The sequence below is a fragment of the Sturnus vulgaris genome, chromosome 3 (genome assembly GCF_052056855.1).
Source record: "Sturnus vulgaris isolate bStuVul1 chromosome 3, bStuVul1.hap1, whole genome shotgun sequence".
NCBI lineage: Eukaryota > Metazoa > Chordata > Aves > Passeriformes > Sturnidae > Sturnus > Sturnus vulgaris.
In genome coordinates, this window is record NC_142245.1 from 74,400,385 (window position 1) to 74,424,889 (window position 24,505).

The following is a 24,505-nucleotide window of genomic DNA, read 5'->3' on the forward strand; positions in this document are numbered from 1 at the left end:
GCGAGCTGGCAGTGTGAATCCTTCACCATCTACATATTTACATATTTGCACACATTGTCTGGGTATTACCGTCTCTTTATCTAATGGAGAAATTCTATTTTGCTGTAATCTCTTCTATTATAGATGATAATAAGCAGTGAGGTTTCACAGTCATACATGGAACATTTTCCAAGCTAAAAGGGGTTTTTTTATGATGGTGATATTGCTTGACTAGGTCTAAATTTAGCGTAATTTAATATTTAAAAGGAAAGCATATGGAAAATATGATGTGATATGTTTCTGTATTTGTAATAAAGTTAGTAGTGATGCTTCTTGACTGAAGCATAGTTTTTCTAGTTTAATTCCTCAGATTTATATGTTATGGTATCAGTGCACTGTCATTTCCAGATTTTTGTGATTAATTTACTGCGCAGGTCTGAATGTTAAAAATAATAACCGGTTTTCACAAGAATAACCCAGGATTTGCCCCTTGGCGTGATAAAAATTGTGACTTTTGATAAATGAATCATGTTTCCATAATGCCTTTGAAAATTCTGAATTTTGAAATATGTGACTCACCATTAGCTGCAATACAGATCTGGATTAGACCTGTACTGTGCTGTGCAAGAGCAGAAAAAAATTATCAAAAATGCTGTTGTAAGCAAAGCGTAGTATTCCCCTGAACTCTGAGTCGTCTGTGATGGTTTGTACTTCATGTCTTTCTTTCCTGTGGGACTAGTGACTAGAAAGTTGGGGATTTTAACCCAATTGTCTTAGGGTCTTTTGTATGTCAGGTAGTCAGGTCCAAATGAAAATTACTTTCAGATGGTTCCCTGCAGGGACCAAACATTTACCCTCTTTAAATAAGTTTTACACTAACAGACTATCAGTAAGTCAAAGAATATGTAGATTTATGCTAGTTCTGCCATGTAAGGGTCATCAGTTAGAATGTGAAATGTTATGCATTATTCAAACCATAGATATTAATATTTCTTTACTCATATTAAGACTTAATCTTATTAACATTGAAAATTTTAATATGATGAATCATAGTACTTCACAGTTTTGAGTTTTAAAATGTATTATACCACATGCAAACTGTGTAACTATAATGAGTGCATTAAATGTTAATTCAAGATTGCCCTAATCCAGATGGACAGAAGTTTTACTCTGGTCAAATAAAAAATAAAATCTCATCAGACGAAGGATGGCAAGGTCGCAAGATTCAATTTTTGTGTCATATCAAATTTTTGTATGTCAATGGCAACCTTAATAGATGGTGATGAATAACAAAATGTAATTGTGTCTCTATTAAGATAGTTTCAATTATGGTCTATTAGCTACATTGTGGAAGACGTGGGTTTACTGTTTTTTTCTTCTTTTTTTCCCCTTAAAACTAGAGGCTCCATTTAAAAGTAATATAACTGTTATAAGGAAAATTTGATTTCAGTGTAAAAATTTCTATCAAATTGCTTCAGCCTCTTCATAATGTATAATTGTGTTTTAGGTAAGAGAAGAAGAAATAGAAGAGCTAGATACCTTACTAAATGATTTCTGTGAACTTCCTGCTCCAGGAGGTGTGGAAAACAATTATGGAAAAATTAATATCCTCCTTCAAACATACATTAGCAGAGGGGAGATGGACAGTTTCTCCCTTATTTCAGATTCTGCATATGTTGCACAGGTAAAAATAGTATTTTCTACATACTTCTTGCTGTCTTCTGCTGCTTTAATTCCCCCAAATGTTTACTATTATACAAGTAGACGCTGATCTGCATCTTTTGTGTAAATTTTTGTGCAAGTTTATTTGAAAATCAGAGATTAGTATTTGTGCATGCATGTGAGCTATAATACTTGAGTAGAAAACTTTTGCCAAAGGTTACCTTGGGAGACTTGCAGTTTTTGTTAGTTATGAATGTCCTTTTCTGTTTGTAGTACTCGTGTAGTCTCATTATATTTAGTTGCTCTAACTGTGATTGCACAGAAATTATATTCTCTAAATTTTTTCTTCTAAATGTGAAAAACTGTTGTAACCTATTTTTATTCTTTGTGTGTTTTTATACTTCATTCTGCAAAACATAATTTTTGCATATTTGTTTGATTCACATATCTTGGTTTACTCATGAAAGATGTGCTGTTGTAATTCTGTTGCTAGATGTAATCTTGCAAAAAATGTGCAGATTTACATACCAGTCTATGTATTTGTTTGTTGGCTTAATTTGACGCCTAACTGGTTGATTGTAACACAGCATGTTTAGTTACCATACAGGCGTGTACACAGGGGGACATGACATAAATCTATTTAGACAACTGTGACCCCAAAAAAGTTGTACCTTTTAGCCCTTCTCTCTCTCTCACTCTTGTTTTTCTTTTATTAACAGTCAGCGAAGATATTGCGTGGAATTATTATTTTTCTCACATCCTCACAAAACTGCTTTGGAAAGAATTAATCTAAAAGTTGCATTTAATTTGTACTAAAGATGAGATTTAAATATTCAAAATTAGCAACATTTTAATAGTAGCAAAACCTTCTTCAGAAATGTTTGTGTTTTGTAGCATGTATGGGTATAAATGAGAAATTGCTGAATTGATTGTGCACATAAAAAAAAAATGTGGTACTTGCACAGCAAAATCATTTGCAGTATGATCCTTTTAATCTTTGCTTCCAAAGCAATTGCTTTTATTTTTCTGTCTCATTTATAGAATGTTTAGTCAGGCAACTTGGTCTTCTCAGATCTTCATAGACTGTACTTGTGGAACCAGTGCTACAAAGTCTGATTTTTTTTTACTTGGATAGTGACTATTAAGAAAATTATTCATCCTTTCTAAATAAGAGGAATGTGCTTCTTTAGTAACATATGCTTCCTATCACAACCAAATAATTTTCTATTTTTTATTCCAGTTGGCATAGCAGAGCCAGTAGGGAATGATTATATTCTATTCAATGAATCAAGAACATAATTCCTAATCCAGACATAGTATTGGTAGAGTGAAAAAAAAAAAGAAAAAAAAAAAGAGCATAGCTTCATAATACAGCTTGAAAAGTTTATGAAAGGAATATCATAACTTAGGTTTTCAGGATAAGACTGACCTCATTCAAACTTATGTTAATAATTATTTTTCCAAGTCCAAAGCATATATGTACTGTTTGGTTATACACTATTCTCAGAAAATAGTAAAATGTTTTTTAAAAGTCACTACTGTTAGGCTTCTGTGCAAATGTTGTGAAATTCAGTGTGAAATGGGATGCTATTATAGAAGCATAAACTGGAAAAAAACAAAACTTGAATTTCCATATAAAGTGAATTTGCAGGTGTCTGTTACATGGGGGTACATTAAGTGAATTTGCTTCAGAAGTGATTGATACACAATAAATTTAGAACTCCATAATGTTAGCATAACTGTGATCAAAGTTCTATGGCAGACCTGACACTGCAATTTTAATTGGTTGCACATGTTTCTTTTCATAATTTCAGAATGCAGCCATGAGGTAGTTCTGCCACCAGACAGTGATGGAAAAAAATAGTTTTCAAAAATGTTTGAAATCAGTTTGAAAAGAAAAATCTATTGTTACGGTTTGTCAAAGATGAGTCTATGGGATCCTTTTCATTTTACAAAGAATATTGAGAGAATTATAACAGTTTTGCTTTTTTTTTCTTTTCCTTTTCATTTTCCAGAACGCAGCCCGTATTGTTCGAGCTCTTTTTGAGATTGCCCTGAGGAAACGTTGGCCTGCCATGACATATCGGCTACTGAATCTCAGCAAAGTCATTGACAAGCGGCTCTGGGGCTGGGTGAGCCCTCTGAGGCAGTTCTCAGTGTTGCCACCATCCGTCCTCTCCAAGCTGGAAGAGAAGAACCTCACTATAGACAAGATGAAGGACATGAGAAAAGATGAAATAGGTGAGAAGCCAGCAAGACTGCTCTGCTTAAACTGTTAGAGACGAATGGGCAAGTAAGAACTAAATCTGAGCCATGCATCAATATTCCCACTCTGGTCTGGAAGCCATGTAGCCACATACCACACATTAATATGGTTTGTCCAATAAAGAAGGTTTTTTCCAGTCTGCACAGCTTGTAAAATGGCACAGCTCTGAGGATAAGACCAGCCCATGTCCTGGTAGTCACAGAACAGAAATGGAAAGGAGATGTCTATTGATAAGTATTTATGTATACATATGTCTGTATACATATTTATGTTGACCTGTGTGCTTCCCTTTCTCCTCACCTTACATAGCACACTGCTATAAAAGATATACGTTTGCTTTTTCCAGTTGGCACAATATGGCACTTTTTTTAACTATTAACGTGAAAAAGAATAAAACCAGATTATTACACCCAGACTTGCTATCAGTAAATGGACTTCTTCTGAAAGACTGCATTAATTTTCATTGAACATGGAGAATTCATTGTCACTGGTGTCACTGCAACAAAACCTTAATGGAATTTTTTAAAGGATTTGACAGTCCAATAATGAGAAAATCCACAAGCCTACTGATAGACATAATGACAATTTCTAGTAAGTCTGTATAAACTGTTGTGCATAAACTGCCCACCAGCTGGTTGAAGTCGAAAAAAAAATTCACTTGTAATGCATTTCTTTTTCCTTTGTGTATTCATTTTTATTTGAACTTCATTTCCACCTGCTATTGCCAACCTATTGATAAACAAACTGACTTTTTTTTTTTTAATCTCATTTTAGAATGAAAATACCATTCATACTCACAGCTTAGAAGTTGTCACGTCTAACTTAATATTTCTTTCATTTGCAGGAGAACTACATTCCTAACTTAGAAAACTTTGTTATGTGCATAATCTAGGCTGGAAAAAATTAAATAAATATGTAAAAGTATGCAGAATTAGAGGTTATATTTTCATTTAATAAGTTAAGCCAAAAGACTTTGACAAAATTCTAGATGCTTACTTTAACTGCATTTTAATATAGTAATATTAAATGCATTAAAAGCATAGCATTCTATTTGAAGTGCTAGCATTATCATTTTCTATTCAGAAGTGCAATAGCACTTTTAAATTCACATCTGTTAATTTTCTGTGTATTTGTGATGTCTTTTAGTTCTTAGTGTTCTTTTCCATTAATTGTATTAGTAGTTTTTTGTTTATTTTGTTGTTGTTGGTTGGTTTGTGGAACTGATTTTAGTTAGGGTTTTTTGGTTTTGTTTCATTTGGGTTTGGTTTTTAATTGTTCTTTCTCCCCATACCCTCACTTGAGAAGCAGGAAATTTGGTAAAAATGTGAAAACACAAAACCAGTTTTGCTTCCTTCAGTGTATTGGAACCAGTATTGACAAGATGGAAATGTATCTATATATACCTGAAATTTGTCTAGTTTTGGTTTATATTAACTTAGTTTGAAAGTAGATGAGACATGAGATTTGACTGTGGAAAATAAGTCACTGCTGACCATACATAATGATATTTCATGTTCTTCAGCCTTATATATATGAAAGTTGATCTGTGTATCTCTGTGAAGTAGTTTCTTGGCATACTTCCTCCTGTTTGGCCTCTCTTTCTGAGGCATGTGAAGGAAGCCACCTTATTTTTATTTCAAATTCTAAGCCATGTTGAAATGAGAAAAGGCACAACTTCCAGGTACTGCCTTGTTTTCTTACTCCACAGGGCTAGTTTGAGTCTTAGTGTGCTTTTTAAATGTTATTGAGACCTTGGAGATGGAGTAACAAAGACAGGAGCTAGCTGGCTAACTCAGCCCATGGCTTAGGGCAAGATGAAAGCATCAGATGGGTGTAGAGCATGTTGTGTGCACAAATCCTGGATACCATGATTGATCAACATCAATCTATGAGCTATTGCAATGTAACCATGCAGTTTCCAGGAAGCCAGGGGATCACTCTGTTAGCTGAGATAAACAGTCCCTTTGTTTTCAGAATGCAGATGACAAACATTTCAGAATAAGCAAAATTTAATCTTTTTTTTTAATAGGCGCCTATTTTCTTTGTCAGCTTTTGTTCAGAGGATTTTAATATTTCTTAAATGCCATTGATGTTTTCTCATAATGTGACTACCAAAAAAAAAAAAGAGGGCTTAGTGGGAGAGAGTTTTATCATATTTTTTAGAAGTTGGGAGAGGAGCCTTTTTTTCCCCTATCACCTAATTGTAAAAGAACCTCAGTGCTGTGTTGTACACAGTTCACCTCACACATTGCGATAAAGTGATTTTTGCTATGAAAAAGTATACTTGCCTACATAGGTTTGTTGATTCATATCTTTGAATATTTGTCATCTGCCTTTATTTAACATGATTTCTGAAGTTTTACCTCTAATTGCAAAAGCTAGTCACTGTGCAAGTATGCTCTAACACTGCATATATCATCAAAGTGTACCAACATAAGGGGTTTGGTTTTTAATAACCCACTTGTTGGAGGTGCAATTATTTTACTGACTTCAAATTAAACTGATTAAATATGTATTAAAACTTTTGGTTAGGTGTTTGATTCTCAAGCAAGGTCACTATTCATTACTTCAGAGTATAAACACCTGTGTGAGACAAATCTATCTGCCGATTTGTTAAACAAGAAAAACTGAAAAGGGAAAGCCAGTATCAAGATTTTAAAAACAGCAATTTCAAGATGCTATGCTCATAAAAGTCTTGTAATTGTAAGAAAAGGTTTGTATCACCTTTTGACTTTGCATATAATGCAAATAATAGGACTTCTCCTTTTTAATTTTTTTTTAACGGGTAAGTATGCATAGAACCACATAACAATACCAAAAAATATCAGTAGCAATTGGTAAGGTAGATTTTAACAGGGAGACTTTATGATCATCACAATTAAAATCTAAAATATGCTGCACATAATTACAGTAACAATCTCAGTGAAAATGTAGTAAATAAGCCATATTTTCCCTAAATAAGCCAGCAGATGAAACTATTTCAGTAAAAAAAGAAATTACTGCTACATACTTTGTTTTATATTCAAAATGAAGGGCAAGGGAAGAGATTTGACCTGTAAAATTCAAATAGGACATTTTTCTAAATAAATAGAATCCCTTTATTGCCTTAGTTATTATGATTACAATAGAAAATAAAAATAAAAAATCGCCACATTCAATTTTTCCTTTGTCTCAGTTACACACTGGTATAGTCTGACAGATTGGAGCTGCTGTGAGATGTTTACTTATGTGCATTTTTAATCTATTAAGTGCCTTTGTTCAGCTTTATGAAAAGCATTCTGCCTGCTTTGAATCACTACACAGAAATTGTAGAAGTTCAAATTAAGTAAAAAGTTGGTATTTGTGCTCTGGAAAAGAACTGTATGGCTTGGTAAGAGCCTGGTCAACAAGTCAATGAAGGAGAGGGAACTAGCTTGACATAATGTTTTCAGTGTGAATTCTTAATAGTTATTTTAACCCCTTAGTTATAGCCAACAAGGGGGTTAATACTGATTTTTCAAGGCTCTAAATTGCTAATTCAAGTTAAGTATTACAAAATATTCAGACATGCCAGGTCAAGAGAGTCAGACATTTACGTACCCAGGAGCAAAACAAGCAAGCAATAATACTTCTCTCTAAAAGCCTGTTTGAAAGTCAGAGTTGCATGCTTTTTCCTGGAAATGCAAATTCGTTACACCTAATGTTTTCTTGGCAGGTCATATGCTGCATCATGTGAAAATTGGGTTAAAGGTAAAACAGTGTGTCCATCAAATACCCTCCATCATAATGGAAGCAACGATCCAGCCAATCACCCGCACGGTGCTCCGAGTCCGGCTGAGCATCGCTCCCGACTTCACCTGGAATGACCAGGTAAAAAAAGAGGGAGGAGGAGGCAAGACAAGAAGCATTAGTTTAGCTTCAGTAAAGGAGATGATCACTGGGAGTCCAGAGCTGTTTGGATTAAAACAAACAAACAAACAAACAAACAAACATTTATTTTAGCTAAAAAGCAAATTTGATAATAGGAATGGGATGACCTTTATGATTTGTGTTGAAGAAAGCAGGCAAAGATCATATTTTCATTTCTGTTAATCCTTGTAAGATTGGGCTGTATATAAAACTTTGGAGCAAATACTTAATACTGAATATTCACAGCAGTCACCCACAGATTAGAGTTATGTACCCAGAAAAGAGAACAAGAGAAAGGGAGACATGAATGGTTCTCTGAACTATGAATCAATGTCAAACACAGAAAAGCTTTGAAATGCAGTTCATGTATGCTAGGTTGTCCTGTTCCTCCTGGCTTCACAAATATGCATTCACATTATCAGTGCCTTTTTCTGCTGGGACTTGTCTGAACAAAAAAAACTGGGATAAACTGTTCGGAATTATGTTCATCTGTATTTTATAGTGCAAATTTCTATGAAAGGAGTTGTACCAGTTGCACATTTAGCTATACACACATCCTTTGATTCAGAATCTGTTCATTAGAAATATATTTAAGATAAATCTAAATGAAACATAAATGTCCACATGGGGGCATTGTATTGTTGCTGTTACTTCTGAAACTTTTTACAGGAAAAAAGATACCTACATGGGCAAATATAATTTTCTTATTTTAGACTTATGAGATTTCTGCTTAAGGTAAATTATTTTGAAATATGGATATTAGATAACTGTTCTTTTATTTAAAATTAATTTTAAAATCCCTTCAATTACAATTTTACCTTAATCATAATTAAATGAGAGTTTTATTCCACAAATATCTAAATTACTTTAGGATTTATTTTCCGTGATGGAAGGTGTCTTATTTTCTTGTGGAAGGTTCACGAAGTTATCTTATAAATGGGAGATTAGCAATCAAAATATAGAAAGTTTGATTTTACTTGCTAACTAGATTTGTTGAAGAAATATTTGAATGGATTCCTAACATGAATTATAGCAGGATTTTTTTTTTGCCTTATTTATGTGCAATTCTTCAGAAGGAAAATAAAGCATTACTTTTTAAGATCAAGCTTTTTAAGACACAAGCTTTTATTGTTCAGTCTTTCATCCACTTTACCTGTAATCAGCTAAAGAAAAAAAAAATCCCTGTTCTTCATATTAAACTTTGTCTTAATACAAAGTAATTTCTCAATCTGTTTTCTTAAAAATCTAGGTTCTATATCTTTATAGGTTGAAAAGGGATCCACATAAAATTATGCTGTTATTTTGATTATGAATTCTAAATTTAGAGCAAAATTTTACCACAAGTTTATTTTCTGCCATGACCTCTTCACAGTTTTTCTGATGATTGCTTTGGAAACATTATGATAGCTTTATCAATTAAGTTTATGGAGATGTTTTTTATGTGAATTTGTTTAATGGTAATCATAAGAACTTGAAAAAGTTTTTTGCTTTTTTTTTATTTCTGTAATGTGGTGTTGATTTTCCTGTTTCTTCAGTAAATGAAGCTTCTATCACCGTAAATGACTGAAGTTGTTAAATGTTTAGAGTCTCTTAAAATGAATAACTGTATCAAATTCAAGCATAGACACTCTGAAAGTGCTTCTCTATCATCGCATTATTTTAACAAGCTTCTCAGAAGATGGCTATAGAAACTTACCAGTATACCTATAAGTGGTACAAAAGTCAGTTGCTAAAACATTCCATCTGAAGAATTGCAGTAATCAAATAAAACCAGTTTTGAAAACTTTAAATACCATGCTTAGCTTAGCTGAAATAGCCTGCTTGGCTAATATTTCATGGTTTTAAGATTGTTCCTTTTCCTGGACAATTAATTCTATAATGACCCCATCACAAACTTTGCACTTGATGTTACAAGAGAAAGATGAGACGTTTTTGTAGTCGTGAGATATGACATCAACTTGATCTTTAGTTTTCAGTACAGGGAGCCCTTAAGTTCCATAAAGGCATGTGAGCCAAATCCCAGATTTTTATTCTATTGTTAGAAGCAAAGGACTATAAACATACCCAGACAGAGCAATTAAGCCTTAATGCATCCAGGAGGAATCCAGCAGAAATGGAGAATAATGCAAGTAGTATTAATAAGCTGAGTCATATATCAGACATGTAGTTTTAGGGTGATGGTTGCCCAAAATACACGTATGTGCCAGTTCTTAAGAGGTCTCCAAAGTTCTTGAGAATCATTACTGGAGAAGATGTTACATTTCCTGTTCCCAGATTGTCCTACTTACCCCATGCAGTTTTTTCATGGCACTTTACAAAATTAGGTTGCTATTAGAGTTAATAATAAAATTTCTGAGCTTTGAACTTAATTGCCTTCCTCAATTCTCTTATCTCTTTTAAATGCTCCTAAACCCTGATGAAATAAGTCTCACTGTCACTTTGTAAAATGTCACCTGCGTGTCATTTCAGTTTCACTGCTTCACTTCCCCAATGAAGCTGCTAGTGAAATTCAAATGTAATAAAAGTAAATGACTGTCCATCTATTTGTCTATTGTGCAACTGTGGTAAAAGAGAAAAAAAAGCACCTTAGTTTTATTATTTGTGCATAGTTTTGTCTTCACAAACCAGTAAAGACTGTTTTCTGACACAGACACAGTAATGAATTATGCTGAAAATAATGTGTGCTGTGTGAATCAATACCAGATTCCTGGAGCATTAAAATTGCCATTAGAAAAAACTATGCACTTTGTCTTTTTTTCTATTAAGTTTAGGAAAAATTCCAACTTTTTTTTCATCTCCTGATTTTGCAGCTTATCACAGTCCTCACCAGAAACACCAGAAATCTGCATTCATTTAATAGTATGTCTTCCATACTCCTTTAGAATGCATTTTTCTTCTTTTCCGAGATATTTAAGTAAAATGCTTGTGCATTGGCAAAGGTTATTTATTGTGACAAAGAAACGAAAAATCTTAATTTAGCATCATACCTAGCTATGATTGCTGGCATTGCAAAGTAAGGTACACAGCAAAGCAAACAAAAATCTAGGTTTAAAAAGACATGTTGCCAGATGGCAGGGAAATCATCAAGTGACGGCTCTGTTTGTGTTCTTCTCACTTCACCTGTAACAATGGCTACATCTGCAGCCTTCTGAACGCACTTACTGTATCTTTCTGGAGGAGAGGGGATGAGAGAGAAGAATGTCACAATTCAGTGTCCTGTTTTTTTCCTGAGAGAATGTTTTTGACTGAAAAATGAGCAGACAGTTGCAAACAACAATCCTCTATATAGAACCCAAAGGCAAAAGCACAGGGAGGAATAAAGAGAACATATTTTTTCCTAGGAGCCTACAGGGAACCCTTGGGGTTAAGTAAATTTATAAACAGCTGAGGCAGTACCTTCAGTTGCATTTGTATCATGTCCATCTATATTATATGTACCTTAAGCAAACCCTTATTGAAGCATAATCTTTAGGCAGACTGATCTGATTAAAAATGTTATTTTTCTGTTACTTCTGATTTCTGTACTTCTGTATTCCTTTATGAGCCTATGTCATTCGGAAATGCATCCACTATTTCTAGCAAACCTAGAGAATCTTGTTAGAACTAAAACAAAGCTATCTTTTCCACTCATAAAGGTACATGGCAGTGTTGGAGAGCCCTGGTGGATTTGGGTAGAAGATCCTACCAATGATCACATTTATCATTCAGAGTACTTCATCATTCAAAAGAAGCAGGTAATGGACTTCATTCAGAATCTCATAGCAAGACAGAAAAAAGTTAGTGAGATGAGGATTTGTCACGTCAAACAGTGTTTTGACCTAAGTAAATTTTCAAAACAGCAGTAGAGTTCTCAAATTCAGATGTACTTGATCAACTTAGACTTCCACAACAATGTTTTCTATGCTCAAACATCCTTTTTTCTCTTCCTCCTTTGCTGGCACAGTTATTTTCAGGTGATATAGAAAGACTGTAATGGTTTCGTCTGTTAAAGAACAAAATGAAGAGCCAGCCTTATTTGTATCTTTTGAAGACAACTGAAAAAAATTATTCCAGGCAGTAAAATATTTTATAAATATGTAAACATTTGCACACATACTTTATTGTTTTGTGTTAGCAATGCTTTTGGAAGTGAGGCAAACTATGCTTTTTCAAGTTACTGATTTTTCTGTGCAGTAATTATTCTCTACATGTTTGCACTAGGTCATTACTAAAGAACCTCAGCTGCTGGTGTTCACAATCCCAATTTTTGAACCTCTTCCTTCTCAATATTATATTCGAGCTGTGTCCGATAGATGGTTAGGAGCAGAGGCTGTATGTATCATAAATTTTCAACATTTGATTCTTCCAGAGAGACATCCGCCCCACACAGGTAACGTCAAATTTGATCATTTTGCTTTAATTGATATTGCTCATGTTAGGGGTTTTTTATGTTAGTGCAATAAAACTCTTACTTCTGCTTCATTGGAGAAAAATTTATGGAATTTCACTTTGTGATACTTCTTGTCCTGCTTTCTGAGATCTTTAATTCCTGAACAAAAGGCAGAAATTTTGGTTTCATCTCGGTATAATACCAGCCTTTTAGTTGCTCCACATTCTCTATAAACCATAAGAAAACTGAACCTGTCATATAAAGCTAAGCAAATCTCTGTGTTATGGTGTGTCTTAGCTTAGTGCTGCAAGCATTATCTTTCTTCTGGACTGGCTAAAAATAATCTTAGACTGTCTAATAAATGGCATTCAGCAAAGAACAAACAATGCTAAAATTTTGAGAATATGAAACATTTTGCTATTTTTACTGAGATATGTTTATCGTAGCAAGTACTGTTACAGCACTGAACACCACATTTCATCTCATCAAGTTGTGGTCTTCCCCTCCCCCTCCTATTTTAACACTTGGCACAGAAGCATATGTTTGTGTTTTGCTTCTTTTTTTCTGGATACATAAATTGCTTTATACATTCATTGGGCCTGATGTCACTGTAAAACCTTTCCTCTGTAATTACATTTGGCTCATCTAGCAGTCTGCTGAGTGCCTTCAGAAATGCACAGTTCTCATACGGTGTTGTCCTTTGGCATGCATAAATTCACATGTGTTTGTGAAGTGTTTAGCTATTGTTATACTGTACCTACGCTGTCTGGAAAAGCATGTGTAACCTTTTTATCTAATTGACTGATCACTGACTACTATTCAGAAGAAACAGAAAGATATTTACACATCACCAGTTATGGAGACTCCAGGATTTATGGTAATTGATTTCAATTCCCATCTGGTTCCCACTCAACAATGAAGTACGTAGAGGCTCTGCTAGGCAAAAAAAAAACCCTTCTTTCTCCTCAACAGAGCCCAAGAAATCACTGTTTCAGTGGGAATGATAAAACAGCCATAAGGTATCAGTGAAAAGCATGTGAAGAATATTAGGCATCATTGCCTCAGTAGATTTTATGACTCCCGTATCATACCTTAATGTGAAGCACCCTGAAAAGACAAGGAGACCTCCAGCCACAGAAAAAAAAACCAAACTCAAACTTCAAAGCAAGCATCTGCATAGCAGAATCACTGCAGTCTCCTTAATTTGGTAGGATTCCAAATCCAATCTGGTTATATATATCATCTTCCAAATTCCACAATCTCTAATTCTTTGGATAGCAGATGCCTTCAAGATATATTGAGAATCATATATTGAAAAGCTGTTTGTTTATTTATTAAGATTATGTCTTTAATTATACATTTAAAGTATAAGATGCAAACTTTAGCTGTACTCATCTGATTTGTATTACTCCATCAGCTTGGAAACTCCAAAGAATCCTTCCTTCTTAAATAGATTTTTTTTTCCCCTTGAACTTGAAATACTCCACATTCTGTTGTCATGAGAAGCTGGACATAAATATGATCTAATACAGTGAGTTTAGAAGTTACTACAAATGTATAAAAGGAAAACAGGTATAAGAAAAAGATTAATATATGCAAATAGCTGTTCACAGCTATCAGAGTACTTTAAAAATTACATGCAGAAATATTTCAGAGCTATAAAAACAACTTTCCATTTTTCTTCCTAAAGTGAACAATTACACAAATGTGTACTCTGTCTTATGAGATACTAAGTAAAACATTTTTCAATATAAATTGTTTTCCATTAAATTACTGGTTAATATATTTATCTTCATAACAAGCTATGTCATGTCATGGCATCTCTTGTCATACACTTACGATTATTTTGTGGTTTTAGAGCTTCTGGATCTTCAGCCTTTGCCTATCACAGCCTTGGGACGTCCTGAATATGAAGTTCTCTACAAATTCACACACTTCAACCCTATTCAGACGCAGATATTCCATACCCTTTATCACACAGACTGCAATGTTCTTCTTGGAGCTCCTACAGGTTCTGGAAAAACGGTTGCAGCTGAATTAGCCATCTTTAGAGTTTTTAACAAGTATCCCACATCAAAGGTTTGTAAAACAGGTTTACTAGAATCATTTTGTTATGAGCATTTTTTTCAGTAATAAAAATGTCTAGAAGAAGACTATGGGGAACTGAATTTTACTTTCTCCATTTTATATGTGTGTGGATACAAAATGGTAGTGCAATATGTACATTATGCTTTTATTTCAACTATTTATTTTAATCAATTGACAGCTAGAGTTAAATCTACAAAAATGACATGCAGGCATGCTGGATTTCCTTTTCTTCCTTATTTAACAACATTTCCTGCTTTAATCTCCTTCTACTAGCAGTGGTACTGTTTTATAGCTATTAGTTCCCTTCCATGTGAGTACAACTTGCCCAGTCTCTCCATTATTTAAACAAATAAGTTGCAATTAATTACTACAAGCCAATTTTCTGTTCCATGCCCTGCCACGCATTTTAAATTGCCTAAAAGATGAACAACTCACCTTTTGGAGTTTTGTTTTCAAAGTGAATGTGTATCTGCCTCTTGTCGTAGCTGTATTGTCTTTGTTAACTACATTTTAGCTTTAAAGTCTTTCAAAAAGATCTTTGTATCTGACTGGGAGATTTTTAAAAAGTATAACCTTTCTATTAACAGAAATTGTGTATATAAATTCCTTAATCATCTTTGAATTTAAATATCTTCATGTAATTTGTTAGTTCAAATGAGGTAAACAAGTCACTCATATACTTTCAGCTTATCTGTGAGACATAAAAAATGGCAGTTCTCAAAGGAATATCTCTTTTAGGGTTTAATAAAGCTGGAAACCTGGCTATATATATCAAAGAATGCATGTGAACTCTTCATGTAGCAGTTTCTTCATGTTCCAGATCTTTAGAATTTTTAACCATGAATCTATAAGTAAATATTTTTTGTACATGTGAACATATTCCCCTCTGCACTGCAAGCTTCTTTGAGAAAAATATTGTGACATTTTGCTTCAGATAATCATCTTTTTTATTTAATTGGTAATGTTTCTATAATTCAACGACATAACTACAAATCAGGTAAGATACTGCTTGCTGGAAGTTCAGGTTATTTCTGTTCCATATTGTTAATGTGCAGATTTTATAGTTATGGAAAAAATTTATTTACATAAGTGGGTTTTTATTTTAAAAGATGTGATAAATGCTTCAATTTCAAGAAATTATTCTTTATCTGAGTTTATTTGCTTATTAATTGCTCAGGGAAAAATACAATCTTTTCAGGCATTATGTCTTGTTTTAAATATAATTCTGTTGTAGGTCATTTCAGGAACTCAGGCCTTATTTATTTTATAGATTATGAGGATGTCAAATCTCACAAATACCATGTGTTGTAGATACACTTTAATAAAGCTGTCTTGTTTAACTTCTAGTTTTGTGCTTTTTCTTTTGCAGGCCGTGTATATTGCACCCTTAAAAGCACTTGTCCGTGAGAGGATTGAGGACTGGAAAGTTAGGATTGAAGAAAAGCTTGGTAAAAAGTATGTTTCTCCTTTCCTAATCACAGAAATGATAAGGAAAAGAACAGCTCATCAAGTATGAATAAAATCTCAAAATACTTACGAGTATTTCAAAAAGGGTTTTGGTTTTATACTGTCCTTCAAATTTCTAGTACTTGAAAAGTTCTATCAATAGTCACTGATAGACAAAACTAAGAAAGGGATACACTTTGATACCCAGCTATTTTTGTTCTCATTGCTTGCCAGTATAAAAAATACGAAGCTCAGATTTCACTCCACAGTATCCTTAGAAATTGAAAATGTAAGTCAAAATAAGCTCTCAAAAGTTCAGCTGTAAGGAACATAAGTTGCTTGAACTGTATGATAGTCACAATATGTCCTTCATATATAAATTAATATAATTTTACTCCTTGGTAGCATTAATTTCCTGCTGATCTTCCCAAGTGTTGGAGTTCAGTCATTACTTTATGATCTATAAGATATATTAGTCATGTTGATGCTTTCCAAAATTATAGTGTCCTGAATTAAAATTCTTATGCATAAGATGCATTATTAAGGGCCTTCACCTTCTCTAAATATAGCCTTTTTCCTAACTTAAGCTCAAAGCACACGACAAGAGAAAGCGATGCTGCTCTGTGTATATGGAATTACCAGTAATATTCCTGTTGTTATCACAGCAATGAGATAAAATATTTTATGGTAATATTTCTTTTTTTTTACATTTGCAATTACTTGTGACTAAAATCTTGAACAGAATATACACATTACTTTGAGGAATTTTTGTTTGATGTTCAGCTGGATTTAGAATGTGTCATTGAAAAGTCTAAAACCCATCATAATGGATCCATCTAAAATGATGGGTCATTGCAAATGCTGCAAACAATTGGAAAAAATCCGCTCATCTTCTTCAAAAAGTAATCTTGGACTAATCTCTGCACCAGTCTTAATAGACCTTCACCAACAAATGCAATACACACAACAGTTTAGCCTCATTATTCAAACCAGAGATCTATGCAGAACAGCAGGCAGCAACTTGGTAGCCTCCATGAAAGCTTTCATCCTGTCTGTGACAGGATGTTATGATTCACATTACATCATACCAGTATTATGTTATCTTCATTTTGAAGAACTAACTGTTGGTTTGGACTCACACTCATCCTCTTCTTTTTATACGGTTTTGCTAAGGAATGGTATTTGGTATTTATATGGTATTTACTAGGAAAACAAGGAGACAGTTTTGTTTACTTGAAACAATTTTGAAAATCCCGTTAAATGTGTTTGACAAGAAGTGGAATTATTTTGCTGAATTTTGTTTCTTTCCTCTTTTAGGAATTTAAGGAGTAAATATTTTAACATTAAAATGGTTCTAAGGCTTTGTAAAGCCAAGCCACTGTCCTTCTTGATTACAGGGTTGTAGAATTGACAGGAGATGTGACTCCCGATATGAGAGCTATTGCCCAAGCTGACCTGATTGTTACTACCCCAGAGAAATGGGATGGTGTCAGCAGAAGCTGGCAGAACAGAAGCTATGTTCAGAAAGTTGCCATTCTCATCATAGATGAGATCCATCTTCTAGGTGAGCATGTTTCACTGCTTTTAATCAGAATTGTTGCTAAATTTGAAGTGCGCTGTTACATACAATGTGAATATACTTTTTGACATCTGAACCTTTTCTTTTTCTGTTTTTCCATTGATTTTTTATTTACTAGGGGATGAGAGAGGCCCAGTATTGGAAGTCATTGTGTCTCGAACAAACTTTATCTCATCTCACACTGAGAAGCCAGTAAGGGTAGTTGGTTTATCCACTGCTTTAGCAAACGCCAGAGACCTTGCTGACTGGCTAAACATTAATCAGGTATGAAAGAAATTTTAGAAAATGGATATATGTATTTGTCATGCAGAAAAACAAAATAGCAATTGGTAAGATAATTCACAGTTAAACTTGAAAAAAATGTTCTCTTGTAGATGGGTCTGTTCAACTTCCGACCATCAGTGCGCCCAGTTCCTCTGGAGGTGCACATCCAGGGCTTCCCTGGCCAGCACTACTGTCCTCGCATGGCCAGCATGAACAAACCTGCTTTTCAGGGTAAGCAACAAGCTGCTAGACCCTTTCCTTCTTTCTCTAAAAGAAAAAGGGACTTTGCACAGTTCGTTTGCAGCACATTTGCAGCATATGTTACTGTATGTACTCTTGGCATGTATTGGGAGAATCTGCTCTGCTAATGGCCCAAAGCTATTTGTCTGAAACATAAAGTGTGCTGCAAATGCAACATGTAACAGAGGAATGTAATGTATTTAGAACAGAAGAATAAAATTAGTGTTAGTGAAGGGGAAATAAAATGTGTTTTCTCTTAGTGTTTGACACCAGAGAGAAATATTTGTGTAAAAATATTTGAAACTTAGAAAGCAATAAAACCATTCATATTATTAATATGCTGAGGTATTTTCATATGGACCACTGCATGTAAGCATTAAAAAAATTGTGAACAGAAGTTGCAAGTCAGGCTAACCTCCTATAATTCTAGTTTCAAAGCAATAACCATAAAATTCAAAATTTGTAGTGCATCCAGATATGCTTCTGTTTCCAATTTTTTATTCTTAACCAAGCTGGCAAGCAGTATAGATTTAAGAAAAGCTCTCTTGTATTTTATTTGAACATGTTTTGTTTTGGTTACATAAGGAATATTTATTATATCAATTAAAAATCACCTCCAAAATAAATTTTGTGGTGTGAACTGCTGTTGATTGTGAGGTGACATTTGTGAGGGGACTTTTTAGCTGCTTTAATTAGCCTTATGACAGAAGCAAAGTATTGATTGTGGACTAGAGACCAATCTTGACAGCCCGGATTATTTACACCTCCACAAGAGCATTGTACAAAAACACTAATGAACAATAAATCTGTCTTGGGCTGTTCTGCCACACCTGTTCCTGAAGCAACAAAAATCCATTAGATGCTGGGCTTTTAAAATATATAGATATATTGGCATATATAGTTGTAAGATACAAATGCACATGAATTATCCTATTTCAATAATTTCACAAGTGCATCGCGTGTGTATAGGCAGGAGCACATGCTGGGTAGCATTCATGAACTGTGGAATAATATGTGCTGGTGGGCAGCATGAAATAATTTTCAGAAATTAACAATACATAAATTTAATTGCTTGAATGAGAATTACATGAGAAAACACACAAATGGATTTATAAGTGGTTTAGAGAGAGTTTTTGAAATTCTAGGTACACCTGTTTATACTTCTAGTGCTTGTTGATGTTAGAAAATATGTATAAATATGATTTATTGCATGCTCTGTTCCCGACTTGTTTGACATATACAGTCAAGGTTATTTTAGCATTTTCATGGCAATACTTGTTCCTGAGACCATAAAAATTTCACTGCAATCTGAAACTTTTCAAAGATGGGCTGAGCAAGAAAATGCTATTTTAAAAAGTCCTGAAACTGAATTGGTTTAAATATATCATAATTGGTCTAAATACATCTGACTAGTTAGTTGGCACAGAAACAAAGTTCTCTTGTACTGTAAGACCCACTTTCACAGCATCTATTGAAAAGTCACTTTCTACTTTTTTTACATTTTCTGGTATTGGTATATTGAAGTGGTCCTTTATAGTCTGACTTGAGTTTATACAGTTTGAGCTCTGAGTCAGGCAGAGAGCAAATTTTAGACCTTCATGGCACTGAGTCTGAGACAACATACCCCCAACAGTGTGGAAAAGACATTACCGTACTTGTTCGGCTGAGATAGAGAAATTTGCCAGCTTGAAGTCTAGAAAGCTTGTCTAGTTTTGTGGTGTTTTGTTGGGTTTTTTCATAACTGGTTCTCTTAAAAAAGCTTACAGCGTTCAGTGAAGTAGCTGAAGGGAGATTGAGACTCAGCTAAGTGTAGTTTTACGGCCTTTGGTTCAGAGGTGGTGTATTCTCACCTCAGTTGTATCCATCCAGCAGAGTAGAGGCTCAGTAGACATATGTCAGTGTCACCTGCAGGGAGGTCTATCAGCTGTCATGGGATTGCAAAGAGTAACTCTCGTTTTTGTCACTAAAGGGTCTAATTCTCAAATTCTGTTTTGCTCAACAGCAATTCGGAGTCATTCTCCAGCCAAGCCTGTTCTTATTTTTGTGTCATCCAGGCGTCAGACAAGGCTTACTGCCTTAGATCTCATAGCTTTCCTAGCCACAGAGGATGATCCCAAACAATGGCTGAAGATGGATGAAAGAGAGGTAGAATCATTTTACCTTCCTTATTTGTACTTTGCTTCTATCTTATTGATGTTTGTTTGAAAAAGAAAAAAATCATCTGAAACAAAAGAGTCGTTTGAGGGTAGATCTTGAAAGAGTTGTGCATATGCTAAATTTCCCTATGTATTAAAAGTAGTGACAGCATTAAGGCTATAGAAGCGTCTGTGCAAGAGCTGAACTTCAGAACACAAACTCTTTTATCTTTGTTTTTTCCTGCATATCTTATTAATGCTAGTTCCATGATCCCAGACAACATATATCACATGGTGCAAGTCTTTGATACCAAGATAAGACAAAGACTAAAAGAAAGAGGGCTAGTGCTCTCTAAAGTTTACAGCTGGACATCTGTGACATATAGATGTGGAGCTGAAATCTAAACCAAATCTCTTTCAGTGTTTTAAGAGAAAAAGCATCCTTCTCATAAGATGCATTATGTATTTGTATATGTATATGCATATATATCTGTGTGAATATATGTACCTATGTATATACATGCATCCATTTATATTCCTAGATAGATAGATATATTGCAGAACCAATCCTTTAGCAATGCTTCAGTCTTGCATATCAATGAAATAAATCAATGATATAAAAGAGAAAGCTTCTGCCAATATCTTTGTTTTAAATATATAAAGATTGCCAAGTCAAACACTTGTTAAACAATGCTAGCAGAAAGGGTTATTTTTTATTCTTTTTCAAGCAATATCATCTTTAATTATGTTTTCTTCTTTTTTTAATCTTCTTTTGTTTACTGCAAAACATGAATGATGACTAAATAATAAACAACCATTCAAGATTCTCTTCTATCTGCATTCTTCAAACTGTATACCAGATTATATTTAATTCACTCAGTTCAGCACCTGCTCTGAATGCAGTATTATTTATTTCACTCTGCACTAATGGTCCTGATTATAGTGTATCATTGCTGCAAAACAGGTTTTTCTGGTCGATACTCAGATTTTTGAGATTTCAGAGACTAGCTTTTTCTAATTATTGAAAATCTTCTACTGGGAATTTCTGTGATAATTTAGGGCCAAAACACAGCAAAATGCAGTAATCATAAATATAAAATCCAAGTTGAATGCTGTATGAATACTTACATATCAACAGTTTTAAAAATGGTTACTCAATTATAAGTGTTATATACCAAAGGGTATAGGTTTCTAGATTATATTGTGTTTGTTTGCTCTTTGCCAAGAAATAAAATGGGATTTTTCAGAGATAAAGCATAACATCTTTGTCTTCCTGTTTCAGATGGATTTTAAAATAGAAAATGGTTTTCTTGGCTGATAAACCAGTATTACTAAAGCATATCTCAACTTTTCTAGCTGTGTAACCTCCATTTAATGTTTTCTTGAACCTAATAGAAACATTTCATATACAAGTTATTATTACTCAGTAGAGTGCTCTAGTACCTTGTGCTGGTTTACTGTAGTAATCTCACCTACAATTAGAACATGCACTGGGCAGCTTGCCCTAAATGACTTGCATTAATATGAATAGTTTCCCCATGTCCTGGGAGCCACTGCTGTTCCAAAAAGAACTGTAACTGAAGCTTCTTCACTTGCTGGAAAAGGGTTTTCTATTAGGAGTCTTTGAATTTCATGTTTCAGAATAAGCCTCTGAAGGTTTTGAAATAGAAGCCAACAAGGACAAGCAGACTTTGCATTTATTAGTATAATAGCATTTGCATATGATTTGTATTTGAATTAATAAGCTGAATGTTTGGAGCATGAGATACCTACCAAGTTAGTCAGTTCTGATTACGTAAATGTAAAAGACTGAGGATTAAATTCTAAGTTATTATATCTTACCTCTATTATGCAGAACACAATTCTGTTTGAAGTACCCACAATTTCAAGTGGACATTTCTTTGGGCAATTATGGGACTAGTTTGTAGTTTTGTGTTTTAAATGAGAATGGTTAGCCTGAGTTTCATTTGACATTGAAGCAAAGGACAAAGCTCTAGTAGTGCTACATACATAGTGTATATCCTGCCTAATTCTTTAATAATACTTTAATAGTAATAAAAACTCATCATAATTTAGGGAGGGTTTAATATTAAAAAATTAATCTCGAGTAATATTAAAGTCAGGCCTATATGTGAAATACACAAAATTGTCTCCAGATCACTATAAAATTTTTAAATTTGAAAAGTAGAACTAGCAAAAACGTTATAGTAGGTATTCCACGTCTTGAACCCTTGTCCAAAATTTCTTAATGTTTCTTAAGTGTTTCTTAATTCCATCTGGGGTTAAAATAGACCAGTTATAAGAATTAAATTGTTGTTGCCTTTTAAACAATTATTTTTTTCCTGACAGTTTTTCACATTTGTTTTGGTTTTTTCCTAACCACTGTTCCTTTAGGGGGACTTACAGACAAATTACTTTATTTTCAAAATAGTTGTAATTCTTAATTGTGAAGCATTTTGAGATATAAGAGATTTTTCATGGGTGTATGCAAGCTTAGCAAGCTGTACAGCAGACCATGGCACTTTTCTTCAGTCAGCTTTATTTGTATAATATTAATTTTGGCTGACATAAGATTTCTTTGAGAACTGGTTAGTAAGTATTGTTTAATGGTGTGAGTTTGCTACATGATGGCTAAAAGTTCGTAAGTTTGTGTTAGCTTCCCAGTAGATTTCTTAAGGCTTCTTGAAATGTTCTAAAACAATGCCATCCGTAATGGCTTCTAAAGGACTGGTGTTGAGATAGAGCCAGATTCTTACAGCCATTAAAAGTGGGGTTTTATTGTTCCTCTTTGTGATGGTATCAGAGAGATTCAGGCCTTGTGGGGAAGAGACAACAGAGACCAGTACTGAGTCTTTATTAATGTCTTATTACCAATACTAGATCGTTGTTTATCAGCTATGCCATCATCTTAGCTTTCCTCATCTTCTCTGTAAAGATTCTCCCTGTGGTGGTAAACCAGGCTCTTCTTTGAAGCTTGTGATGAATGATTCTCTTCACAAACTTCCAGGCTGCTTTTCACAGTACCCTCAGGTAACAGGCAAATCCACTTCCAATTTTGCCACCCAGCTCCAAATATCAAATTCAGGTAATATATCAGTCAGTTATATTTCAAATAACATGAACTTGCATGAACCTTCTGGAATACGTATTTGTATATATAAGTGACATATAGAAGCAGCCCTTCAGCTGTTGCCACCAAAGTTGATAACAGCATTCATGGATCATGGAGGAATCATACAAGATGTTATTTCCCTCAAACGAGTCATTATCTAACAGGTGCAACTGAATTATAGTCAAGAAGGAATTTTGTTATAAATCTACTGAAAAATATATATGTTATAGGAAGCTCCATTAGGTTTTGGAAATGGTTCTTCCTGGATATTATTTTCTTTTAATTTCATGTCTGATATGCGGGTTTTGGCCATTATAGTATTCAGAAAGTGGAAAGGTATTCAGAAAGTTGAGACAGCAGTAAATCTTCATAAAACTGGCCCGTACTTAATGAAAATTGCTGTTTCTAGTACTACTCAGTTGTGTGGTTTTGCTGGACCTGTTGCTGCACTACAATTGTTAAATTTGTTTCATAGAATCTATTCAACTAAGTTTCAGGCTATGTGAATGCTTTTGGTGAAGAAATGGGCACTCAAAGACCTCATGTATTACACATACTTTAGCCTGACCAAGGAAGCCTCCAATGATGTTTGAAATACTGTACTTGCCAGGATTTGTAGCTGATGCTTTAAAGCTCACCCCTACATTTTCCAGCTGCACAAGCAGACATTCTTCAGGATTTAAGCAACACTGCTGCAGTTCACCCAGAGCACAAGTGGGCAGTTTCTAGGAAAAAAAGAATAGTTCCCTTTAGAGTCTTAGAGATGTGTCTTAATTTTTCTGTAGGTTGCATTGTCCATACACATTCCAAAATTTCTCTCTCTTACAATATGCCCCAAGACCGAATTTATTTTTCAACAGAGTGAAGAAGCAGCAGCAGAAGCTGTTTTTCTTGCTATCTGCAATAATAGCAAGGACTCTTCATTAGACTTCACTCTGTAAAGATTGTCTTGGTTATGCTTTTGAGGCACAGGTGCATCATGACAGAAATGTGAATGGGCAGTGCATCTCAAAGAGAAGACTTCATCTGTAACTAGAGGATGCCAACATGCCCATGGAAAAAGAAAATGTCATGCTTACACTGTTGTTTTTTTTGTTTTTTTTTTTTTTTTGCATAATCATCAGAGTATTTTTAAATATGTACTTCCTAGCTAAAATTCTAATTTGGACTTGTCAGCCAGGACTGTCATGTTCAAGCTTGTGACCCATTACTTATCTTGTTAAAAGGGACAATAGCTTAGATTATCGTTTTAGAAAGAAGACAGTGCCACCAGTTTCTGATGGTCAGCTTGTGTAAGATCAGTTATACTGTTCTACATTAGGAGCTGACTGAAGAGGAACAAGTCCTTCTCTGTCAGAAATTGCATCTACATCTGTGGTGGCAGAAAATGTTGCAATCTTTTTACAACATAATTTATTAGAATCAAGTTTTCAGTTTATTTATTTTTCTCTAATGTTTTTACAGCTTTTTGTTTTTA

General features: G+C 34.1%; 1 protein-coding gene across 1 annotated transcript in view; it reads left to right on the top strand.

The window, feature by feature from the left end:
- The window catches only part of ASCC3 (activating signal cointegrator 1 complex subunit 3), a 250,562-nt gene that overhangs the window by 164,977 nt on the left and 61,080 nt on the right, over nt 1-24,505 (top strand). The window contains exons 20-30 of the mRNA XM_014880409.2: nt 1,487-1,663; nt 3,657-3,882; nt 7,602-7,756; nt 11,431-11,529; nt 11,996-12,164; nt 14,023-14,243; nt 15,622-15,707; nt 17,096-17,262; nt 17,396-17,541; nt 17,652-17,772; nt 19,784-19,926. Coding sequence (XP_014735895.2) covers nt 1,487-1,663; nt 3,657-3,882; nt 7,602-7,756; nt 11,431-11,529; nt 11,996-12,164; nt 14,023-14,243; nt 15,622-15,707; nt 17,096-17,262; nt 17,396-17,541; nt 17,652-17,772; nt 19,784-19,926 — 1,710 coding nt within the window. The remainder of the gene's footprint in view (nt 1-1,486; nt 1,664-3,656; nt 3,883-7,601; nt 7,757-11,430; nt 11,530-11,995; nt 12,165-14,022; nt 14,244-15,621; nt 15,708-17,095; nt 17,263-17,395; nt 17,542-17,651; nt 17,773-19,783; nt 19,927-24,505) is intronic.